Source organism: Tarenaya hassleriana, unplaced genomic scaffold (genome assembly GCF_000463585.1).
Source record: "Tarenaya hassleriana unplaced genomic scaffold, ASM46358v1 Cleome2, whole genome shotgun sequence".
In the NCBI taxonomy this organism is placed as follows: Eukaryota; Viridiplantae; Streptophyta; class Magnoliopsida; order Brassicales; family Cleomaceae; genus Tarenaya; species Tarenaya hassleriana.
In genome coordinates, this window is record NW_010965372.1 from 1,144,284 (window position 1) to 1,168,408 (window position 24,125).

Here is a 24,125-nt window from a genome sequence, read left to right on the forward strand (position 1 = left end):
GGAGCAGGTCCATTTCAGTTACGGTAGACCAAAGCGTTTCTTAGCCATCAGATTAAGAGGCGCCGACGTGGTCATAGAAACGGACGGTCAAAGTAATATTTGCAGTTGCAGGTGATTTCGCTCTCTATAAGATCTTAGTAATATCTTCATCGTTTTGTATTTTGGAAAAAGTATATGATGGACCCAATTTTCCTCATATTTGTTTCAAATTGCTCTTTTTTATCTACATAAACCTGTTGACTAATTGCTAATTGCCACATTTCTGGGCACGTTTGGCCTTTTGCTACTAGGCTGAAACTTTGCTACAAATAATAATAATAAAGATAAACCATATCAAATCTTATGGTGCTTTACACAAAAAAGAATTATTTTCTTGTGGTAGGGAAAAATAATGATGGTCAAATTAAAATAACACATGAAAATTTGACAATCCTAAAATTAGTACATAATCTCCACCTGATATTAGTACAAATCAAGAACAATAGTTTGGAGACTAGAGATGTGGTCTGTTCAGGTTCGGTTATGTTGTTCGCAGAGACATGAAATGGGAAATGGTATGGAGGGAGCTTATGACATGTTTCTCGTTTTATGAATATCCAAGATTACCCCCTGACGGATCGGTTATATCACACCAAGGCCCATTAGTTCTTTGGGCTTTTCCATCTGGGCCTACTTTGATTAAAACGGCCCATTGCTATAGTTCAGGAGTCTGTCAACGAAAACGCCACGCATGTCACCAGCGAAAACGGCACACAGCTTCATACGCTGCAGTCTGTACAATGATAAATATACAACAACAGTAGCAAAACAGTTCTGTCTGAACCTCAGCGACGTCTGCCTCTCTTGTATGCATCCATGGCTTATCATTTTTGCTCCTTGAGCTTCTCGTTCTGTACGTACTTTAGAACTCCGTATGCAACCGTCCCAGCCACAAACAATCCAACCGTTGGAGTAAAAACCGGGTACAAGTACTTCACAAAGAACTTATCCCACTCTTCTGGGAGGAAGCCTGTGGAAACAGGAGACAACAAAAAGGTAAACAAAAATTACACAACTCTTTGTCCTGCTGAGAAGTTCCAACAAAGTGGGAACCTTCTGTCTGAACTCAGCATTGCATATCTACACCAAAAGCTCGACCTTTTGATGTTCAGATTAATAAATCATAGTGAATGCGTATTCCTCCAAGACAGAAACATTCAAGATAAAACAAACATACACCGGCAAAAGGGGAAACAAGAGAAACAAAGAGGACACTAGCATGACTATCGAATAGGATCCGACCAAGAACGGGAATATACCAAACCAGACAGTAGATACCAAACTTCATATTATTTTATTGTTCTGGAGACTCTTAAGATCATTGATGCCCTGAAGAATGTTGTGAGGAAATCAGCTGAATCTACTTGATTCTGTTAGTAATTGTCAGATTACACAATTTGCTTTTGGATTTCTATCTATCCCTAATCTGCGGCCTTTCATCTGGAATTCTGTTCTCGGTTGTAAAGATGGATTCGGAACGAACAACAATGGCACCAATCCAGTGCAAAATCCGCTCATCAACGAAGTAAATCAAACTCACATTACGCCATTCCATGGAATCCTTAATCAATACATGGACCCAACTGAATCATTAGAACCCAAATGACGCATCTAAGTTCATGATTTTCTACCATAATCACCGAATCAACCATTTACGAGCACTTCTTTACGACTGTCCGAAATTACCTGAAGCCGCAAGAACAATCCCTTCGATGAGAATGATCCCACCGAGCCCCAACCACGCGAGAAGGAAGGCGCTCTCGTTCCGTCTCTGCTCTTCGGCCTTGGCCGCCTCCTCCTCGGTCGCGAACACAGGTTTCTCCACCGGAGAACGTCTAACCACCACTCTCTTACCTTTCGTCTTCTTCTTACCGCTCACGGGCACTGAATTCGACTTCTTCGCCGTAGAAGCAGCGTCAGAAGACGAACTCGAGGACCCGAACCCGAGGCCTGAGGAACCAGATTTCTTGGGTGTTTCCGGATCCTCGGATGTATCGGTTTCGATTTGGGAATTCTGGGATTTGATTGCGAAATTAGGGTTTCTGCTAGAAAAGAGACGATGAAGATGATAGGGTTTGGGGGCGAAGAAACATGCTTGTAGCGCCATTTTCAGTTTATTTAGTTTAAGCGATAACGTTATGTAAACAAAATTTATACTCGGACTTCTCCTGAGATATACGACGCCGTTTCATGTTCTGTTCCGACCATAAGTTGCGTGCCGTTTTTTGACAAACTACGCGTCGTTTTTATTTTGTTTAAAAAGGTACCTCATTCAACACAAAATACCTAACACAGACTTGAACGAGTCTTCACCTCTGGACCTCCGAAACAATAGGTAGGAAAACTCTGAAGAATTTGGGATTCAAATCCTAATCTCCGCCGCTTCAAAGTTCTCGATTCAGGTACTCTTCTCTTCCCGATTTCCCTCTGTTTTGACTTGATTTTTTTTTCCTGTGATCTCATTCATCACTGCATCGTTGAGGAAAAGAAGAAAACCTTGCCACTTGTTGTGTAATGTTCTGTCTGCAGCGGAGCCTCAGTGAACATGAGTGACCACACTGTTGTTCAAAGTGTTAAGAATGAGAAAATTGCAGATGATGAAAAGAGAGTTTCACACTCAGATGAACATGGCTTATTCCCGAAGAAACGTCAGAAGCGTATTCATCACTCAAGTTGTGAGCTCCCTAGTTTTCAAGATATGAATTGGTACATCTTTCGAGAGGATTTGGAGGAAGCAGAGAAATATGTGAAGAGGGTAAAGGATTCATGGCCGGTTACCGGATGCAGTATTCTATTGGATTCATGGGTTGATGCTAATGGTCGTGACCTTGTTGCTTTTATCGCGGATTGCCCCGAGGGTTCGGTGTATCTGAAATCCTACGATGTTTCTAGTATAAAAGACGATATAGATGCTTTGGTTCTAATGATCGATGAAATTGTTGCGAAAGTTGGGGGAACACATAATGTCGTTCAAGTCATCAGTTGTTCAGAATCCGGTTGGGTAGGTGAATTAGGCAAGTGGTTTCAAGAGAACCAACAGGAGATTTTCTGGTCTGTTAGTGTATCTCGTTGCTTCGAGCTTATGCTGGATAAGATTGGAGCGTTGGATTTCGTAATTGACACGCTTCAAAAGTTCAAGAACATCTCCGAATTCATCCACAGTGATCCTTCTGTCTTGAAGTTTTTTGGTGATCATAGTCATGCAAAAGAGCTCACTGTCTTGCTCAAGAATAAATCGGCTACGCCTTATTTGATTTTAGAGAAGGTTTTAACGGCGAGGAATGCTTTGACCTCCATGTTCACATCATCTGAGTGGAAAAACATGGTCTGGGCTTCGACAGGAGAGGGAATAAGAGCAGCCAGTTTGGTGGTGGATGACGCATCTTTTTGGAACAATGCCGAGACAGTTATATCACGTGTACAATGCCTCTTGTCCATGCTCTACTCTTGGTCACTGACACTGACAATCCAAAAGGTGGACTTATCACATTGGTTAAAACCAAAGCGATAATCCAGAGGGCTCTTAATCACGAGACAAGCGGTTTCAAAGCTGCGTGGGATATAATAGATCAAATCTGGAACGCTCATCTTCGTAACCCTCTTCATGTGGCTGGATACTTTTTGAACCCGTTTGCATTGTACTCAACAGACTTCCATTTTGATCGAGAAGTTTCCTTTGGTCTCATTTCGTCTCTGATCCCTATGGTAAAAGAGCGGAGTGCACAGTTGGAAGTTCGAAAGCAGCTTGATACGTATATATGCGGTAAAGATTTCTTTCTGAAGCTCAACCGTGAAATCATCTCTAGAATTTCTCCAGGTATAAAAGTCTTCCTACTCGTTGATTTGATGGTAATATAGCATATAGTTGTATTAAGCTATCATATTTGACGAAAGGAGCAAACTTTTGTTTGTTGAGTACATGAATGAAGTCATGAACAAAGGGTTGCCATTGTGTTTGCAGTTGAATGGTGGTCTCGGTATGCGAATCAGTTACCGGTGTTAAAGAGTGTTGCCATTAAAATTCTGAGCCAAACGTGTGAAGGTGCATCAAGATTCAGGCTGAGGAGGATGGTAGCAGAGAAGGTGATCGCCGGAGGTAAGAGCCATGGTGAACAAAAACATCTGGAAAACTTTGAGTTTGTTCATTACAACTTGTATCTTCGGGAATCAAGACAAAAGCCGATACCGATGCCAGAGCCCAGAGCAGTTGGAACTATCCATAGTAATCTAGGAGATTTGAAGGTTGGAAGTAGTGTTTCCTCTACTCTGCAAAAGGGATTTGCTTTTTGGCTGCAGAGATGAGAAAGAGAGTGGCATTGGGGAAACAAGATGGTGATTCTCAATACACATCTCTGCTCAATTCATGAGCCATCCTGTTTCAAATCAGCTATCCATTTACAGGATTTCAATCTCATACATTCATAGCCAAGAAAAATACCACTCCACTGTGGGATGGGATGCAACATCAACATTCAATATCCATTGGATCAGAAAACCGAATCTTCTTCACCACCCAGACTAGGCTTCAGCCTTTTTGTGCTGTTGGCATCCACAAGGACCAAAGTTAATGCGTGTAAATTGTGCAGGTTAAGAGCTTCTAGAAGCACAGTCTGTCTGGTCTGAATATGGCTGCAATTTTATTTTATTTTTATTTTATTTTTGAAAAATCTGGAATGAAGAGATATCTCTATGCCTTGATTGCATATTGTGGGATACAAGAATAACAATGCCAAACCCCATCAAACATACAGGTATTTATTTGGCAGTATACAGATCACTGAAAGCACAACTCTTATCCTTCCTTATCCCTCTCTTTCTGGCTGTCCGAAACAGAGACAACAAAAACACATATAGCTGACTAGTTCCCATCAAATTGGAAAATCTTCTGTCCGAATTCAGCACTGCATGGAAACTCGAACCATGAAGACTGATGACACAACGAATGCGATAAGCTTTCAAATTCTTCCACTTGTTGTTTGAAGACTCTTAAGATAGGAATGATATTTAGAAATCAGTTGATTCTACGTTTCTCTAAAGACAAATCATCAATCGCGTGCCATTACTGTTCAGACAACATGCGGACGAAGTCCATTGTCGCTATAGTCTCAGCTCATCTAGCAGGCAAGCAGTGTCGGGAACGATGCCTCCATCGCGGAAACTGATGATGTCTTGACCAGATAGATCCTTGAGAAGCTCGCCCGGATCCTTGGCCCCTCCGTGCCTGAAGAACTTCTCTCTCAGAGCTCTTCCAGTGCTCGGCGAGAGCGGATCCTCTTCGCATATTTTCCGCCATGCCGTCGATGCAAAACACTTTGCGTACAAATAGCTATAGTAGCCTGTGTATACAGATGTGTAGATATACCATCAGGTTCATACTATGTAAGTACGTACGAATACATCCATTTATACCGTATTTTGTGTATACCTGCACCGTAGTTGAGGAGGTGAGAGAATCGTATGTGCCAATGTGTTCCCTCCACATGTTTCCAGCTCGTATGCTGCTGTTTCAGACCGGACACGAGGGAACTCACGTCTCTTCCTATTCCTATCTCGGGTTGTTCCCCGAACATCATCTGGTCGATCAACGCGTAAAACACCTACCAAAACATCAAAGCTGAATGTTACTGCCACTCTCTCACCCTCCTTAATCGAAGTATAATCGAAGAATGGTTCGAACCTGACGTTGCAGATCAGTTGCCGCGAACATGTTCTTCGCTCCTTGTAATGATTCCACCAACTTCTTGGGAATTGTCTCACCAGTTGAATAGTGCCGAGCGAATCTCTTCAGGAGCCGATAGTCCCATGCATAGTATCTGAAACTCCGAGATTGAGTGACAGTGAAACTAAATTCTCAGGTAATATCGGGAATCAGGGTTTGATACTCACTCGAGTAGATTTGAAGGCATTTCTGCTAAGTCAAGAACTACACGGGTACCCGAGAAATGTTGGTAATCCTGCAAATTTCCATAAACAAGAGCAGTTCAGGAAATCGGGAGCGTAAATGATGTGGATTATGATAAACTTTCCAAAACAAGACGATTGTATAGAGTACCGTTCGTGAGAGCAGGGAGTGAAGTGCGTGTCCAAACTCATGAAACAGGACTTCAACCTCGGAATGGTTAAGCTTCACGGTTGATGTGTCACGTGTTCGGGAAAAGTTGCAAACAAGAGCCAAAATCTGCAATGGAACAACAGGCAAACATGTATCGGGTATGGAAAGAAAACATTATGGGAAGAGAGCAGAAGCGGAAGTGATTTAGCATACGGGAAGTTGGTATTCAGACTCGGAGATTCTGCGTCCTCCTTTGATGGCAAAGCAAGCACATCCTGGATACTTGCCCTTCCTCGAGTACAAGTCAAGGTAAAGAAACCCAAGATCACCCTGTAACAGACAAAACAACACACTTATGTTTTTTTTTTTCAGGAAAAAAAAAACAGAAACTGTAAGAAAAACTCATCAGGTTTCACCTGCTGGTTACATTCAAGAAAGAAGTACCTCGTCAGGGTGATGAAGAGACAATTTAAGCACGTCTGGGTGCCACGATTCACCCGGAGCCAGAGGAACGGTATAAAATGTTGCACCGAATAATGATTCAACGAGAATTTTTAGGCCTTCGATACACAGTGGCAGAGGAAAATATGATGCTACAACCTGCAAACGAAAATTCCAAGAAGAATTTCGCAATCAGAGTCTTTAGCAGAGGAAAATAGAGATGAGACAGAAAAACACAAACAGCAACAAAACTTACATTACTGTCCAGATCATAAGCAGATGACTTCATTATGGCTGTGTAGTAAGTCTCATCCCATGGTTCTAACTCTGCAACTGCCTGACCACATTTCTGTCTTTTAAAATCTCTGATGGCCCTGAATTCCTACAGAGACAGGAACTGGTAAGAGCCTTAACTTCGGTCATCAGCCATAAACATGCCTTCCAGAAATAACGGGAAATGCCCATATCGTATTCATACCTCATCTGCCTTTGGCTTGACGGTCTTGCTTAGTTCTTGCAGGAAGGATGTTACAACATTTGGTGATTTCGCCAGATTTGGCTCTACCATAAATTCAGCATAAGATTTACACCCCATTATCTGGATGCAGCAACAAAAAAAAAAGCATATGACAAGAAATCGGTAGGAACCATTTGAAATTGAAAAGGGTAATGAGCTAACCTGGGCAAGCTCGTGGCGTGCAGCAATGAGTTTCTCAAGAACTCCATGATTTGCCTGAGGAACAGAGTTCCCTTCAATATACACCATCTTCCTAATCTGCAAAGAGATAAGCATCACCATGATAAAACAGCAGAGTGAATATGGATTCATCTTTGCCATATCTCAAACGTTCCTAAAAAAGTAAATATGTACCTCTTCATCCGGTGTCCATTGCAAAACAGAGGAAACGGTCCGTGCATCAGTCATTATACGGTATCCCTTCTCTTTTCTGTTATGAAATAATCTTGAAGACCCCCTTGGCCCCTCAGAAGTAGATCGATGTATCGGGCTAAGAAGATGATGCAGATGTTTGGGGATACGTGATGAAGGGAACACATCAACATGACCAGGATCATCGGCAATATTTTCACTGAACCTGAAGAAAGATTCATTATAAAGAAGTTACCATAAACAATGCTGGAAAAAAACCCTCTAACTCTTCATTACTTAAAGAATTCAGACCGGTACTTTTAATACTTACACTCTGCACAACTGGAAAATGTCTATGGTTAAGTGATTCACTTTGTCTAGTTTCTCTGCAGAAAGAAGAAGGATGCTCAGATTCAGAAGAGGTAACCATCATTGAGAGTTAAGGATCAACCATGGTAAAATCACAAACCGGGGTTTAGATGGATTCCACCACGTTCAAAGTCCATCCGGAGGTGGTGAGCTGTTCTAGACGCTTCTGTAGAAAGCAAGCTAGCATCTTGCTCTGCTTTTTTCACCGCATGATACAAAGAATGGTTTGTATTCAGATACTGAACGTAAAAAAAAAACAACAGACCAGTTAGCTGTAACAGTTCATGCAATTACAGAAGCCTGAGCAGGAGCAGATAAACCGGGTCCTGGGATTCAAGAATGATCATACAACACAATTTCGGGCATTGATCCTAACTTCATGACATAAGATTTACTTCGCAAGTTTATAAGGTTGACAGGACAAAGATATTCAGACTGAGTCACTGAGGTCCTAATAACATTATCTTGACAAAGTGAAGTTTACCTATTCATATCCTCTTTCTCAGGAGCCCCTAGTAAAATAAGAATTCTAGGATTAGGTATTTGTAATATAGATTCGACACTAGCTCTTATGCCTTTACTACAGTCTAAGGGTGTTTTAAGATTCAAATGCTTATACGGGCAAAAGAAAAATCAAAGATCAAATCCTTGGTCACCTCACATGCAGATATTCGTTCATCCTTACTGCTGCTTTGTGAGCTTCCTCAACATATTCCCTAACGAAATAAGCGAAGAACCGAAATAAGTAGAAGAAACATAAATAAACATGTATTCAAGAATCAGAACTAGACCAAGAAAAAAGAAACCTGTCTGGATGCGTTTGTCTGCAGAGTTCAGCCGAGTCAACAACAGAACAAACCTAAAGGGTCAGGAAGATGGAACTCATAACAAGAACTAGAAAAGCTAATACCGAAGAACACCCAACCAATACGAAAGCTTCACCGTCGAAACAGTGAGGTCATACCGTGTCTGAAATCTCGTCCATTGCCCGTATGATTTCTGCAGATGACGGCATTCTTGATATGTAACTCACCAACTCGCCCGACCTATGAATAACATTTCCAATACATTTTACCAGCAACCAAAAAGAGCAACATTTCGGGTTTTTTCAAAGATTATTAATGTCAAAATAAGAGCTTATTCGTGGCATTTTGAGTTCCCAAACCCAATGGCATTCTCTTGGGGATGGGTTTTTTCTACAAATTCATTGCTATTTTTCAGCAATCAAAACAGAAGGAAACAAACTCAAGTATACAACAGCTCTCCATCCAAATCGTATTTCCTCTATTTTCCTTATCCTACCCAGAAATCCATGGAGCAGGAACGATTTAGCCAAAGGGAACCCACTTCATTGCAAAACACGAACAGTAGTAATCGAAAAAAGACAGCCACAAAAGCTAATCAATACTCAACATCTTCTTTTCTACACATCCGAAATTTTCCGTCACTTTCCCTGGGAACAAACACACGCAAAGATCCAACCTTTCGATAGCATCGGCGACGAAGCGTTGAAACCCTTTGGCCGTCTTGAGATGATCAAAGCCATAGAGTCCGGTGGCATCTCCGTCGGCGCGGCTCCGGAAGTTGCGGATAATCCGGCGACCGGAATTGAAAGGCGGCCGCATTCGTCGCGTCAGTCTCCACATTTTCTGCTGCTGCTTCGGTGGGAGACTGCGCAGGCGCTCTTGTATATTCGGAATTTAGATCAATGGGCTTTATTTTCTGTATGGCTCAAATAATTTTTTCGCTTCGGCACGTTGGGCCCAAAAAATTCCAATTCGAAGAAAATTATATAATTCTTTGGACTAAATAAATTAATATATATATATATATATATATATGTATTTATGTTTCGAAAAATATGAATAAACAACAAGATATCTAGGGATTTAAGTTCTTTTTTTTCACGACATCAAATATCTCGACTATGGATCGGTGGATATATTTTGATCCCAATTTGGTATGGTTATTTTCAATGAAAACTTAAATACGATCAAGAAACGCCTAAAAAAGACATTGGAGGAGGAAAACAGATCCACAAGAGTGGCATTAGAATCAACCACTTACATCTGCAGGAGAGTTCCTGGAAATTTTCAGACATAAAACATTGTTCTTGAAACACTTACCTTCTTTAACAAGTAAGTAAACTCACAGTTCATGTACAGAACTTGAACTCCAAAGCCCTTCTTTAATCATCATTAACGAACCAATTGAAATTTTAGGCTTTTTTTGTTGTTGTTGTTGTTCCAATGCCAATCTCTCCAATAATTTCCAATAAAAGTATACTTCCCTCCATTTTTTTTTCCAACTAAAAAAAGGCAGAGGAAAGGAAGAAGATAGATGGCTACCGTACAAAACCCAAGCTTTTCTTGTTCGTCGTTGTCTTCCTTATCCACATATTGTTCTTCTAAACGCAAGAAACCCAGACACCACCAGAAACTGCTGAAGCAAAAGCAGATTCAAGAAGGCAACAATGGAACCGCTTCTCTCTCTTTCAAGAAACCATCCCCAACACCAATCTTGATCCGTCAACCGCTCATCCACCGGACCAAACTCGAAGCCCTCGACGCTGTCGTCTCGGACATCGAAACCTCTGCCCGGAAAGGGATTTCGGTCAGCGACCCGGAGATCTTCGCCTCTCTTCTCGAGACTTGCTGCACCTTGCGAGCCATCGATCATGGCATTAGAGTTCATCGCCTTATACCCGACAACCTATCGCGCAAAAACTTGGGGATTTCATCGAAGCTTGTCAGGTTGTACGCTTCCTGTGGGTTAACGGAGATTGCCCATGAAGTGTTCGATCAAATGTCTAAGAGAAAGGCATCGGCTTTTGCCTGGAACTCGCTTATCTCAGGCTACACCGAATCGGGTCAGTACGAGGATGCCATGGCTATGTACTTCCAAATGGTCGAAGAAGGTGTGAAACCAGACCAGTTCACTTTCCCTCGTGTCTTGAAGGCTTGCGGAAGAATCGGTTGGATCCGGATTGGCGAGGCAGTTCACCGCGATTTGGTTAAGGAAGGCTTTGGATATGACGGGTTTGTGCTCAATGCCCTTGTGAATATGTACGCAAAATGTGGTGACATTGTCAAGGCCAGGAGGGTTTTCGACAAGATTTGTCTCAAGGACTCGGTTTCATGGAATTCCATGTTGAATGGTTACATCCGCCATGGATTGTTACACGAGGCGGTAGAGATCTTTCGTCTCATGGTTATGGATCGCTTCGAGCCTGATGCCATATCGATTTCCAGCATTTTAGCCGGTGTTTCCTCATTTGAGCATGGATGCCAACTCCATGGATGGGCGATAAGGCGAGGAGTGGAGCAGGAGTTGTCTGTTGCCAATGCTTTGATTGTTCTCTATTCGAAAACAGGACAACTTGTTCGAGCTCGTAGGGTGTTCGATCACATGCTCGAGAAAGATACCGTGTCTTGGAACTCTATCATCTCTGCTCATTCGAAAGATGGTAGAGGTTTGATGTATTTCGAGCAGATGCAGAGTTCGAATGCAAGACCTGACGGTATCACATTTGTATCAGTTCTTTCCCTCTGTGCTAATACAGGACGGGTTGAAGAAGGCGAGAGGTTATTCTCGTTGATGACACGGAAATACGGGATAAACCCGAGAATGGAGCACTATGCGTGTATGGTGAACCTGTATGGTCGGGCAGGGATGGTGAAGAAGGCATACTCGATGATAGTTCACGAGATGGGGTTCGAAGCTGGACCAACCGTATGGGGAGCTCTGTTGTATGCGTGTTACATTCATGGCGATTCGGATATCGGAGAGATTGCTGGGAAACGTCTTTTCGAGTTGGAACCCGATAACGAGCACAACTTTGAGCTGATGATGAAAATTTATGGCAAGGAAAAGAGGGCAGAGGACGTTGAGAGAGTACGGAAGATGATGGTGGATAGAGGGTTGTAGAGACAGACATAAACCTCCTCCATTGTCAGTCCGGGTCTTGTCTGAAAATATCTTAACTCGGGCTTCAGTTCCTGCAAGTCGGGGAACACGAAGATCAGAAAGCATGTCATAACATCCGTTAAACTCGAAGCCAGTTCTTGTGTCCGACCCAAAATTGCAAAAGTAGACATACATTTTTCTGATTGTGAGGCATCATCACGCCCTGACCTGATTTCTGCTTCCAGTCTCTTTTGTCGTACCTAAACGTGATCGAGAAGCGTTCATGCCAACTTGCCGAGACTGCATTGGCAGTGAGCCTCGGCCGAGAAAGATCAACCAAAACTTATATTTCCCAAATGATTGACTACAAGGGAATCACCAAGAGACAGCCCACTAATCTGTCTTAGACCGTGGAGAGGAGATGAAAGCATCGGCTGATATTGTCATAGAAGGATGCTGAATCACAGATGTTTCACTGTATTTAACTTTTATTAAAGAAGAAGAAATCATTATCAAACATGAATAATCAGTCCATCCTAAAGCAATTTCTCTTCAGCATGGGAGATTCTGTTTCATATTGTATCATCTATTATTATTCTTCCTTTTTCACTCGGAGAAGAAACGCAATTAATTTACTATTGTATTAGTCCCATGGAAAAACTAAAAATGGCAGGTAAAAATAATGTTGGACAACAAGAACATCTTAAACATTCAACTTTAGATAAGCTGTTGAGTTCAAGTTCTTCATCTTCAGACATGAGATTAACATAGAACTCGATCACCGGTTTCAAGACAAGAAAAATTCTATCACAGAGTTTTCTTAGGGGGAGACATATTACTCACAAGAGAACTTGTTGTAATGATCGCGAATATCTGCACCAACGCTCCTGCAGGATACCAAACATATTTGTTATTGAAGGTAAATAATAGTCAATGTATAACAGAAACTGCATCCCGGTTTATAGGTTGCACACATCAAGAACATTGTGCTGTTTTTACCAAAAAAATAAAAGAACATTGTGATGTTACCTAGTTGAGCACAAGCAAACTCTATAAGCTCGAATTTCCCCGTTGTTTCTGAGTTTTCTCGTTCCTGTAGCATACATCAAGAGAAGAGTCAGGAGAACACTATCCAGTTTTCAGAGAGTAATTAACTGTTTCTCAGAATCTCAACACGCAATTTTCAGTTGATTTAATTTATTTCTTAAACCCCGACCATTGTGGGTTTTTTCTCATGTTTTTAAGATCTTAAACGCCTGAAAGCTAGAACTGTATAACACTACAAGACAATCAACCTGCAAAGAAGGGTGTGTCGTTAATAGAGCAACAAAGTCAAGTCCGTCGCGATTCAACTGATTTACCTCCATCGTTAGCCTGTTCTTAACAGCACAAAACACCGAGAGAACAACAGCAACCGAAGATGCAGCCATGTAGACCCTCAAAAATATCGCTCGGCTGCGTCTACGACCTTGCACAGAAAACAAAAAAAAAACTAAGTAAAGATGGCAACCCGAATGAAAGGAAAAAAGATTGATTATCATGGAGGGAAAAAGTGGCTGAAAACATATATAGATCCGACGACTAACCTAATTCTCCTATCAAGGAAGACACTAGACCGATACCAGCAGCTGAAACTGCAAGAATATTCCTCTCCTCCTCCGCTTTAGTAGTTAGAAATGCAAGCGACAGTCCAACCAAATAAAACACGGCCTGCAGAAAGAAATCAAAGGCTTTGCAACCGGAACGAATCTATAGCCAGAACAAATGCTCGAATGAACGAGAATCACACAGACTCAAACTTCACTAAGTGGAATGATTTAAACTTGAATTCATTTTATCAGCTAGGACATACGATCCATGCATTGCATGCTTCTATATAATACATTGAATTGCTAGAGATCGAATGCAAAAGAATATCAGCGCAATAGTGTTTCATAATTCGCCACTCCAAACCAAATCTTGAAACGAAGTTACTCCATTCGTCGCGGAAATAACAAGATATCAAGAAATCGTAGAGCTTCGCAAGGCATCACATAATCGAATTCAGATTCAAGGTACATCTCATTTAATCCACAACAAAGCACAAACAGAGGAGAAACGAAACGAACAATCCAAATCCAAACGGATTCTCTTCCTCACAAATCCAATTCGATTTGTACCTGAACGAGGATCAGAGCTCGAAGATGAGACTTCCCTTTCGCCACCTTCGTGTAACCTAAGAGAAATGAGCAGCACAAATCAACGAGAGAAATGAATCGGAGAAGGAGGAGAATTTCGAAACTCACGAGAATCAACGACCATTCGGTAAGAGAAATCAGAGCCGTCAGTGCCGGAAGGCCTGCCCGCCGGCGTCCTCTGCTGCATCTTCTCCGTCTTCTTTTTTCCGACGAACCTAGCCTTTGACTCGACGCGGCGACAATCGGAGAGATTAAATCCAACATTTCCAGACCATCGAACTTGAGACTTGGGCCTAATTTGTGGCCCATTGGCCGAATTTTAGGGTATGACCCGAATTTTGCGTATATGGGCCAATTTTTGGGCTTATCGGGAAAAAGAGAGTAGTCCAGTACGAAATCGCGGTCGGCCGGAGCCAATCTCGCGGTGGCCCGAAAGACGGATTGGGGCGTTTCCGTACGGGTAAGATGACGTCAGCCAGATTCAAGATAAACGTGAAGAGAGGGGTATATCCGGAAAATATTTATACATATATAATTATATATATAAGTTATATTGCATTGTACTATTCTCACGAGTATTTGAAATTTACGTCAAGTTTTCACTTTCGCGAATCTTTTCAAAGGAAAAACCACATTGTGTCCTCCAGCTCATTACTCTCACTTCTTAGGCATAGAGAAAGGCCTCCACTTCAAAGCCAAGGGCATAACCTTCAGGAGCACGGCCGGTTCCGACAAGGGACCGGTTCGTGGCTCTCCAGTCGGCTTCCGACCAAGCCCTATACATCTGTACGGTCAAGGAGGTTCGGTGCTGGAGGCGCGTGGCTTCCAAGATCCGACGTCCCCTTCACTTCACGGTTATGAACAAAAGACATCTATGCGTGGTTTGTAATTTATCAACATATACACACACACACACTCGTTTACTCTGTGATATGATATGACACTAGAGAAGTTGTTTATATTAAAAGATTCGATATTGGGGGAAACATAAAAGATAAGGTAACAGAGCTAAAAACAAGATTTTGATCACAGCTGGGATTTTGAATTATAACCCAAAGGTATGAAAGTTTTTACCCAAAAGAGAAGAAGAAAACCTACGAAGAACATGAACAACACCAAACGAACAGGACATAACAATGACATGTGAGCACACAAAAAAACCAATGAAATGAACGACAAAACTCTGTATTCTCCATTTACAGCATTTTAGTTTTTTTACTATATCTTTTTTTATTTTTAGCAAACAAAGAAAACTGAGACGAGCATCACCATTAACATGCTGTAGAAAAGCTTCAGGTGTCCTTTTAGTATCGATGTCGCAGCAGAGTGATGCTGTTCCCTGCAAGAATTTCACCATTGTTAGGATTTCCTCATTGGCTAAAGCAAGCAGACAACGAAGGAAGAGACAGAGAGCAAAAGGCTTCTGATGCATACTTCTGCATGCTCTTGAGGGCGCCGCAGTAGAGCACGTTGTCTGGAGGATCCATCTCTGTCTTGCCATTTTCCTCGGGATTTGTTATTCGCATGTATGTTTCTTGGCCAAGATACCATCTGTCCATATTCTCCACTCGGATGTTCCAGACTCCAACGTTATCAAGGGAGATTAGGACAGCGGTCCATGCTCCCGGGTAAACCTGATCAATGCCAAATGTAAAAACCTATGAGAAAACCTGCCCATCAAAGTAAAAAAGCACCGATCTTTCCAACCGGTTCATGTACAAACCTCAACAGTGCTCCGCGAAATGGCATCCCAGTTGTTGTAAGAACCTCTTCTCTCTTGCGTCCAATTACCAAAGTCCATTCTGCAAACAGTGTAAATAAAACAGCATTAGAGTGGATCGGGGTGAAGAGATGGGAGTGAAATAGATAGATAATTGAATAAACTGACCAGAGAATTCTTACCCAACGACGAAAAATGAGTAACCATTGACATGGAAACTCTGGACCTTGGTGTCATTGTTCTGAAAAACAACCTCTATGAAGCCCTTGTACGTTGCATTGATTATGGAATTGGCGAGACGTGGTGGTCGATCAAGAGGCTTGTCGGGAAAGTCCAGCTTGTAAGCTCCTTTCACTTTGTAAAAATCTGCAAGCCTCACAGGGGTGCTTGGGTTTGCAAATGAAATTCCATTAAGAGTAGCATGTAACGATCCATTGATTTTTTTTGGAGGTAAACTCCTCAATATGTATGTATGAGTGATGTTTATCTGCCCATAGTGAAATGAACCCTGTGGATTTGGACGAGCTCCACTAGCAGATGTATTTTGCCTACAAACACGAACCAAAGCAAAACCAAAGGACTCAGTTCTCGTTATAGATGCACACTTCAAATATTCACTGCCCATCAATCTAAATGCAACAGTGAGGGCTAGCTAGAAAACTCAAGCTTTCATAGACAAACCTGATTGCCCTCGGTTGGTTCATGACTGACCACGGTTTGGAAACGTCGGTGGCTGGAGCCGGGAGAGGACCGGAAGCAGATCCTTTGGAATTGGAGTAATGGAGAATGGCCACACCCGTAACTCTTTGCCACACGGTTTCATTCACAAACCTAGCGCTTGCCACAATGTAGTAATCACTTGTGGCATTCTGGTCCATGGTGACCAAGAAAGAATAGGACTGTCCAACATGAATATCAAAGTCTGTAAAGTTTGCCTGTGAGGTATAGCGGCCCTCGGTTTCCACCAAAAGCAGTTTATGGTTCTGAATCCGAAAGTTCAAGCTTGTCGATATACCAACGTTGTGAACACGGATTCTGTATGTTTTTCCTGCAAAATGTATGCAACATGTGCAAAGATGATGAGAAATCAACAATGGAAAGATTCTGAAGAGATCTTTTTTATAGTTATGTTATCATAAAAAAAAAAGGGTCCAACCTCAAAGCATCATCATGTCAAAATGTTTAATTATATGGAAAAAAGGACATTGGCAAGCCTAGAACAACACAGCTATAGCCCACAACAAGATCCCGAATATATTACCTGGATCGACATGAACTGTTTCATATTCAATTCCATCAGGTACACTGCTGTTGTACTTGAAAGGACCCTTCCCATTAATGAGAACTCCATCCGGCATCCCCAGTTCTCTCCCAGAGTCAAGTATTTCCCTTAGTGCCTGAAAAGTAATAGGGTTCCTACACATAAAAATCTGCTGCTTTCACCAAATGTCAACAAAATATCAGAAGCCTCTGGCGATGATTACATACAGTATGGTTCTTGGTGTACCAATCACCGATAATAAAGGTAATTTCGCCATCTGGCTGCGGGAACGGGATAGGAATAACTTCCCTGTTGTTAATGATGATTGGACCAAACCCACCAGAGGCTCTCTGGAAGTTGAGTGAGGGGAAGTAGAAATAGCTTCCAATCTGATCTTTGACTTGAAATTGATAAGTGAAGTTCCATTTCGGAGGAATCGGACAGGTAGTACCAAGAACACCGTCCTGCCATGAGTTACGTCGCATTTGGATTCCAGACCTATCAGACATGCCCAAAACATGATCTCAGGAAAGGCCAAAACCCAGAAAAATGCATCAAGAACGAGATAGAAACAAACCCAAGAAAATTTTATGATGAAACCCAAAGTTCAATCTTGGGCAAGGACTCACCAAGTCAGGAGGAGAGGCTCATCCAATTCGTTCTGCACGTTAACAACAACATGGTTGTTGGTAGTAGCATTGAGCAATGGACCTGGAAACTGCTTATTGATCGCTATAACCTGAAAGACATATTCAATCAGATGAATTCCTGAGTTGTGCATCATATAGCAACCCATAACCAGTGTATCATCAGAGAAAAAACGAAAATATCAGTCACCATTCGCAAAATAAAAACAGGAATCACAGATCGCAGACAGTATGAGATAGTAAGACCACGATCAGAGAGTTTATGGCATGGGTTTTTTATTCAACTTCGATCTGTATTTCGTCAACCTGAGTCCACAAAAGTCCGTAAAAATCGCAACTCATCACTAATAATCACCCTGAAACTACAGATAACCGCCATAAAAAGTATTGTCTGGAAGATCCAGAACCCTAAATCGCCATGAGAAGTTGCATCAGAGACATTGAACACAAGCAGTTTCCGCAAATAAGACGAAAAGCGATGGAGCGAGAAAAAAAAACGCAGAATAAACCTGTTGAGGAACGCCGAGAGGAGAAGCGGTGATGTAAGAAACTTTGAAATCGTAGAAGACGGAGGCATCCGCAGCGAGAGAGTCGCCGGAGAAAAGAGCAAAGCAGAGGACGTAAACAAACAGAAAACACCGCCAAAACAGAGCCGCCATTTTTCCTAGTTCTTCCAAGGTTTTCTTCCTGATCCTTGACTACGGAATCGGCATTATGATAATCGAAGGAACGAGAGAGAGAGAGAGAGAGAGAGAGAGAGAGAGAGAGAGAGAAGTGTAACTGTGGATTTCAGAAGGTTCTTACAAAGGAGAGAAGAAAATGACAGAAAACAAGGATTTTCATATTCGCCCCCAAAGGATATATATAATAATAATGATAGCGAAATGCGCCTCACTGACCGGCTACCGACTAAACCGGTTTCCATAGAATCCCCATTGATTGATTTCTTGGGTTTACCAAATGGAGATTTTGTGTACATATATAGCATTAAATTGTTTCTTGATATTAAGGATTTCAATTGATTTTAGTATACATATTTACAAGATTACTTGGCATTATTAAGAGATTGCAAATCTTTATCAGTTTGAGGAAGCTTATGATTCAACGCGTTTATTTAAATGGTAGGTGAATGTGTGTTTTTTTTGTATGGTTGTTAAATTTGGATTTATTTGTTTAATTGCCCAAAAAAAATAGGCTGTTAAAATATAAGCAAAGAGTAATTATTAGAATCTTCTAAATACCTCCCTAATATATAACAAAGCACATAAAAAAATTGATTATTGCAAATGAATTTCAATATATCCAGCTTAGCATAGACAAAAAAAATCTAAATAGATATATAAATTAATTTCTATTAAATTTCAATGGTGAAATATATATAACAAAATCTAACATTTTTTTTTCAATTTAAAACATATATAATCAATCTCTTGAATCTATTTTTGTATCCATATAGTTTATAGAAGAATGGTTTATAAATCTAGTCTGTAAAAAATAAAAGAAAAGAGATTCATCCTACTTATCTGTATGGTAATCAAAACAATTTACCATAACAATATTTTCTATAGCAAAAATAATGAAGAAAATCATATATTGGTATGTCATTATTCAAATATACCTAGATATAGGAGAAGTATATGCTATGTATTTTGGTGTTTATATGTAACTCATTTTTAAAAAAAAATTTATGTTCAGGAAATGTTGGTAGAGAGCCTCACATTTGTACCTTATATTCAAAATAAAAACTTTAAAATTAAATAATTAAAAATTAATAATATTCTGTTCATATGGATTTGATGAATATAGTATTGCATGGATATTTCTTTTGGCAGCTTTTGTATGATTTGAATCTACTTTTTTTTTTATCCATGTGATTATACAAAAGAATGGTTTAGATTAATAGGAATAACAATATGATTCATATATACATTACATGTATGGTAATCAAAACAACTTACCATAACAAAATTTTATCTAATAAAAATATTGAAGAAATAATCGCATATGATTCATATATACACCTAGACATATGAGAAGTAATCGTATAACTTATATTTTTTTGGTGTTTGTATGTAACTACGTATTTTTTTTTTAAATCTATCTTGAGGAAATTCTGGTTGATAATCTCATATTGTATCTCATTTTTTTTAAGTAAAACTCTTTATTAAATTATGAAAAAAAAATATAATATTCAACAAATATGGATTTGTTGAGTTATAGAATTGTACGCTTCTTCCTTTTGTATGATTGAACAAAATAAAGTAATTAACCTTTCAAAAAAAGGTATCCAGCAAAAATTACCGACAATAGCCAGTTGCCAAATCCAATGGATTAAATAAATAAAATAATTAACTAAAAATAAAAGAATTTTCTGGTTAGGTACTAAGGTACGTACGGGTACAGTGTAGCTGGTCAGATCCGTACAATCGAATAAATATAATTTATTTATTTATTTAAATTTGGACATAAAGATTTTGAACATCTAAATCTTCCAAAAACTACACTTCCGTATTTTAGTAAACAAATATTTTTATAATATTTATTTAAAAATATTTTGCTTAATAATTTTGCTATTTTTCTTTCCATCAAAAGCGGATAATATATACCTCAAATTACACATATAATTCTAATATGTTATGTGTATATGAAATCGTTTATTTCCTCTCTTCTTTTACTAGATTTATATGAATGTTATTGGGCATAATGGATGCTCTACATGGATATGAATATTTTTTTAATAAATTCCATACAAATTTAAATAAATTCAGAACTATATTTTAATATTTATTTTCGCTCTACGCAATTTCTAAATATTAAGATTGAAATCTGCATCCAAAACCATCATTTTTTAGAAAGTTCGTCATGATTTCATTTAAAATCTTTTTTAACATTCCGGAAAAAGGAAATTAAACCAATGTAATAAAAGGACAATATACAAACACTTAATATTATATATCACAACAACAACAAAAAGACATTATAATAACTATAACAAAGGATGGATAAATACATTACGATAATCACGGCTATTGTTAATTCAATATTTTTTACTCTCATAAATATATATATGTTAAACGCTCTGGATATTATCAAAAGAAAAAGGATGAATAAATGCAGAATTGAGCTGCCAAATCCCAAGTTTGACCTTAACCCTAATATCAGTAGCGTTGTTGAACAAGAACAAACGTGCGTTCCCATAAATTGCTTCTGTCGGATAAATCCGAGACGTTATCGCAATCCTACCGCCTTGTCCGAAACTTTCCACGATCGAATGATCCACCTGTCGTAATTAATTTCACACCAACACATTATGTATGTATGTATGTATGTATGTATGTATGTATGTATGTATGTATGTATGTATGTATGTATGTATGACATTATGTATGTATGTATGTATGTATGTATGTATGTATGTATGTATGTATGTATGTATGTATGTATGTATGTATGTATGTATGTATGTATGTATGTATGTATGGGATTTGTATATAATTATATATTGTTTATTTTTCGAAACTTACCAACACTCGCATGGAATATTTCTCTCCTACAAGCACGGGAACTGTGCTCCCGTAGACTTGTTTGAACACGTCAGGAGCCTTCGACGATCTGCATTGATCATTAGATATACAAAATTTTAATTTAATATATTCCTAATTCATTTTTTAGTTTATATGAATAATATATATACATATACAAACCTTGTTCCGTCGTTGCAAAAATATGTTTTGGACCGACCATTAGCCGAAGTGGGTCGGAAAAATACGGGGGTTAGCTCGGATAACTTGTCATCGGCCAAAACCAACAGCCCAAACGGTCCATAGCTGCTCCGGTCCGCGGCTCCACCGTGGCAACCGGCATCTGCGGTTAACTCATTCTCCACAGTTGAACCAACCGGTTCTGTCTCGAATTCGGCGATAATATCCAACTGTATCGAAATTTGAATTCAAAATCAGATGATGTTTGATAGAAATAATTGTGAATCAAAACTATCGAACACTCAATTATATAATTCAAACCTGAGTTGCCGGTCCAATGTTAACCGGTACGGTCGAACCGGGCTCAACCACTACTCCGTCGAACTCGGTACCGTTCAGCCGCAATGTCTCTACCTCCTCAACCGGCCACTGTAACATATTGCTTCCCGTTTTCGGATCATACAACACCGTTCTCGGAATCGTCTACATATTTATTTCGATTAGCCAAAAAAAAAATCGAATTTCTGAATAAAAACTAACCAATATAACTTATATAAAGATAAAAAAAAAAACTGATGAGAATTAAGCATATTTACTTGAAGAGATGCCCATCCCTTTCGTAGATCATCGGCTTCGGTATCTGTTTCATTGATCCAACCCCATAGTATTCGTCTCTTCTTGTTCGGATCATAGAACGTCTTGGAGGCATAATACCTACCGTAATCCACAAGTAACCCAATACCCACGTCTTTTTCCGGGTCATCGGGTATCCAAATTCCCTTAACCGGGTCATACGTCCCTAATGCATACACGTCTTGCTTCGTATCATCCAAACTAGCTTTCAACACGTGTTTTACTCCAAACCCATTTGCCGATGTGTCTAAACCGACCGACTGGTTAACCGAAACCGGGAAGAAATCCACGCATTCCCACATACCCGTGCCTTAACCGGAAACAGAAAACCGAAACACAAAAAACCAATTTGATTACCCTAAATTCAGTTTTTCAAATTCATATATATCTGAATCAATCGAAATTAACAGCGTACATACCGGGAACCGCGTGTAGAACCTCATCCACGAGTTCATACGATATGAAATTTGTGGTTTCGTAAACCATAGTCAAACCTGTTTTACCAACCTTCGAACCAATTGCAACCCTCCATTTCCCATTGGGCCCCAACCAAGCCGTAGTTGGGTCACGAAAATCTTTAGTCCCAATACCGGGTGGCGGGACCATAACCGGGTTACCCGGATACTTAGCCCAATCCAATAACAACGGATCCGAGAGATTAACCGGATACGCAAGATTCTGAACTTGTACCGAACCAACTGTAGAACCGGTGTAAAGCATCATGATCATACCGTTCGGTAGGATGGTGGCGGATCCGGTCCAGACACCGTTAACGTCGTACCATTGGTCGGGGACCATAGCGAACGGGAGATACATCCAGTGAATCATGTCCGTTGATACAGCATGGCCCCACGAGATATTGCCCCAAACCGCTGATTCGGGATTGTACTGGTAGAAGAGGTGGTACCATCCTTTGTAGTACAATGGACCTGCACACACACGATTTATTCCCTGCTAATACTATTTAAAGTTGGGCCAGGCCCATATGTACCATACAAGTGGGTCCTATGGGCTTAATTAGTTGAAGACACGTCATCGTGACGATAGCTATGTCTTTGTTTTCTCTTAATATGGATATCTAAATGGGCCATGCTTCAGGTTTGTTTTAATGATGAGTCCATTCCTTTTATGTTATATGAAACGAATCATTAACATCTTTTTTTCAAAAACAAAACACCTTATTAAGATCTTAATATAAATATATATGTATGTTATATTTTATTTTTATAATAATAAATATGTATAATGGTATGCATATTTAATTTGACAGAGGAACCACAACCACAGGTAAATATGGGCTAGGCGACAACATGAGGGGGATGTGATTGGTCGGCAACTGATTTTCAAAGCCCTTTAATAATTCATCAAACCAAACCCACCACGTGTTTTTATTTTTAACTCAATAATAATATATAAATCAGTGGAAAAAAAATGGTCTAAAAATAGATATATTTTGTTTTACTATACTTATAAATGGTATGTAATGTTTTCATGTTTAGTATTTTTTTTTTATAATCTAAAGTCACTATGTTTTTTTTCTATTGTTGAAAGCTTTCCTTTTCAGCCTAAAATACCAATCCTCTTATTACTCTTTTTTTTTTTTTCAAAATTCGGAATTTGTGATATGAACTACAATATAAACTATTCATCATTTTTTTTCCATTTCTGTATTTCTTGTTACATATATGTTTATAAAAATAGGACTAAATCTACTATAATAGAATTTATCAGCGGATAGAAAAAAAATATATTATAGACATGAGAACTCTGAAAAGTGGATCAACAGAAAAATTAAAAAATAATTAATTAAATTATAAAAAGATTCAGGAACTTACCATCAGGATCTGAAGTAGAAGAACCATCAAGATTCCATAGCCGAAAAGTGTACCCCCACGTGAAATTATGTCCAAAATTTAAAAAAAAAATCAAAAATCGTGATTATGAAATTTTAAAAAGTAATTTCCTAACCAACCGAATCGGAGGAATATATTAACTTTGGTAGTTATTAAATTAATTGATTATTGAGTATCTTTTTATTGATTTGTCACGGGACGGTCGAACTCCCACCTACCAGTGACCCCACCTCTCGTTTATTTAAAAAATAAGTAATTATGTTTATGTAAAATTAAACGAGGTTAAGTAAGATCAAATCACGTGATTTCCGTGCCCTTAATTACAGTGCCTGATTTTGGCTGCCCACAAAATTGGAAAACTAAATAAACACCCATAATAATAATAATAATAATAATAATGAATCATCACGTAACATTTTTTTTTTCCAAACGCGAATCATGAAATTAAGGTGTAGGGA

General features: G+C 39.5%; 7 protein-coding genes across 9 annotated transcripts in view; 2 read left to right on the forward strand and 5 right to left on the reverse strand.

Annotated features, from left to right (window-relative positions):
- Window positions 1-673: 673 nt before the first annotated feature.
- On the reverse strand, window positions 674-2,146 carry LOC104811513 (protein LOW PSII ACCUMULATION 2, chloroplastic). Its single transcript, XM_010538225.1, has 2 exons — window positions 1,726-2,146; window positions 674-1,009 (listed from the first exon to the last, which is right to left on the reverse strand). The coding sequence occupies exons 1-2, from the start codon at window positions 2,144-2,146 to the stop codon at window positions 864-866; spliced, it is 567 nt and encodes a 188-aa protein (XP_010536527.1). The 3' UTR covers window positions 674-863.
- A 205-nt stretch (window positions 2,147-2,351) lies between these two features.
- LOC104811516 lies at window positions 2,352-4,614 on the forward strand. Of its 2 annotated transcripts, XM_010538230.1 has the most exons (3): window positions 2,352-2,441; window positions 2,569-3,856; window positions 4,001-4,614. In XM_010538230.1, exon 2 carries the CDS (start codon window positions 2,585-2,587, stop codon window positions 3,548-3,550), a length of 966 nt encoding a protein of 321 aa, XP_010536532.1. In that variant the 5' UTR covers window positions 2,352-2,441; window positions 2,569-2,584; the 3' UTR covers window positions 3,551-3,856; window positions 4,001-4,614. The 2 variants fall into 2 exon arrangements, with proteins under 2 accessions (XP_010536532.1, XP_010536530.1); XM_010538228.2 differs by having other exon boundaries at window positions 2,352-3,856.
- Window positions 4,615-4,760: 146 nt separating this feature from the next.
- On the reverse strand, window positions 4,761-9,451 carry LOC104811515 (probable mitochondrial intermediate peptidase, mitochondrial). 2 transcript variants are annotated; one of them, XM_010538226.2, is made up of 17 exons: window positions 9,252-9,451; window positions 8,734-8,815; window positions 8,576-8,628; window positions 8,431-8,485; window positions 7,870-8,008; window positions 7,732-7,786; window positions 7,404-7,626; window positions 7,212-7,307; window positions 7,011-7,130; window positions 6,789-6,914; window positions 6,536-6,691; window positions 6,305-6,421; window positions 6,092-6,217; window positions 5,926-5,993; window positions 5,717-5,852; window positions 5,465-5,636; window positions 4,761-5,375 (listed from the first exon to the last, which is right to left on the reverse strand). In XM_010538226.2, exons 1-17 carry the CDS (start codon window positions 9,413-9,415, stop codon window positions 5,137-5,139), a joined length of 2,127 nt encoding a protein of 708 aa, XP_010536528.1. In that variant the 5' UTR covers window positions 9,416-9,451; the 3' UTR covers window positions 4,761-5,136. The 2 variants fall into 2 exon arrangements, with proteins under 2 accessions (XP_010536528.1, XP_010536529.1); XM_010538227.1 differs by lacking the exon at window positions 9,252-9,451 and having other exon boundaries at window positions 8,576-8,593; window positions 8,734-8,810.
- Window positions 9,452-9,791: 340 nt separating this feature from the next.
- Window positions 9,792-12,239, forward strand: LOC104811517 (pentatricopeptide repeat-containing protein At4g25270, chloroplastic). Its single transcript, XM_010538231.2, has one exon. The coding sequence runs from the start codon at window positions 10,110-10,112 to the stop codon at window positions 11,694-11,696; it is 1,587 nt and encodes a 528-aa protein (XP_010536533.1). The 5' UTR covers window positions 9,792-10,109; the 3' UTR covers window positions 11,697-12,239.
- A 119-nt stretch (window positions 12,240-12,358) lies between these two features.
- Window positions 12,359-14,084, reverse strand: LOC104811518. The gene is made up of 6 exons (XM_010538232.2): window positions 13,961-14,084; window positions 13,835-13,890; window positions 13,262-13,385; window positions 13,037-13,143; window positions 12,705-12,768; window positions 12,359-12,562 (listed from the first exon to the last, which is right to left on the reverse strand). The coding sequence occupies exons 1-6, from the start codon at window positions 14,037-14,039 to the stop codon at window positions 12,483-12,485; spliced, it is 510 nt and encodes a 169-aa protein (XP_010536534.1). The 5' UTR covers window positions 14,040-14,084; the 3' UTR covers window positions 12,359-12,482.
- Window positions 14,085-14,938: 854 nt separating this feature from the next.
- LOC104811519 (monocopper oxidase-like protein SKS1) lies at window positions 14,939-18,294 on the reverse strand. Its single transcript, XM_010538233.1, has 9 exons — window positions 17,990-18,294; window positions 17,463-17,572; window positions 17,061-17,331; window positions 16,834-16,969; window positions 16,254-16,620; window positions 15,755-16,120; window positions 15,576-15,654; window positions 15,287-15,486; window positions 14,939-15,191 (listed from the first exon to the last, which is right to left on the reverse strand). Exons 1-9 carry the CDS (start codon window positions 18,137-18,139, stop codon window positions 15,089-15,091), a joined length of 1,782 nt encoding a protein of 593 aa, XP_010536535.1. The 5' UTR covers window positions 18,140-18,294; the 3' UTR covers window positions 14,939-15,088.
- Window positions 18,295-20,431: 2,137 nt separating this feature from the next.
- LOC104811520 (acid beta-fructofuranosidase-like) overlaps window positions 20,432-24,125 on the reverse strand; it is a 4,372-nt gene continuing 678 nt past the window's right edge. Inside the window, exons 2-8 of the mRNA XM_010538234.2 lie at window positions 23,650-23,658; window positions 22,234-22,743; window positions 21,778-22,124; window positions 21,503-21,664; window positions 21,185-21,411; window positions 21,005-21,092; window positions 20,432-20,760 (exon numbers count right to left, since the gene is read on the reverse strand). Coding sequence (XP_010536536.1) covers window positions 20,551-20,760; window positions 21,005-21,092; window positions 21,185-21,411; window positions 21,503-21,664; window positions 21,778-22,124; window positions 22,234-22,743; window positions 23,650-23,658 — 1,553 coding nt within the window. The 3' untranslated portion in view covers window positions 20,432-20,550. The remainder of the gene's footprint in view (window positions 20,761-21,004; window positions 21,093-21,184; window positions 21,412-21,502; window positions 21,665-21,777; window positions 22,125-22,233; window positions 22,744-23,649; window positions 23,659-24,125) is intronic.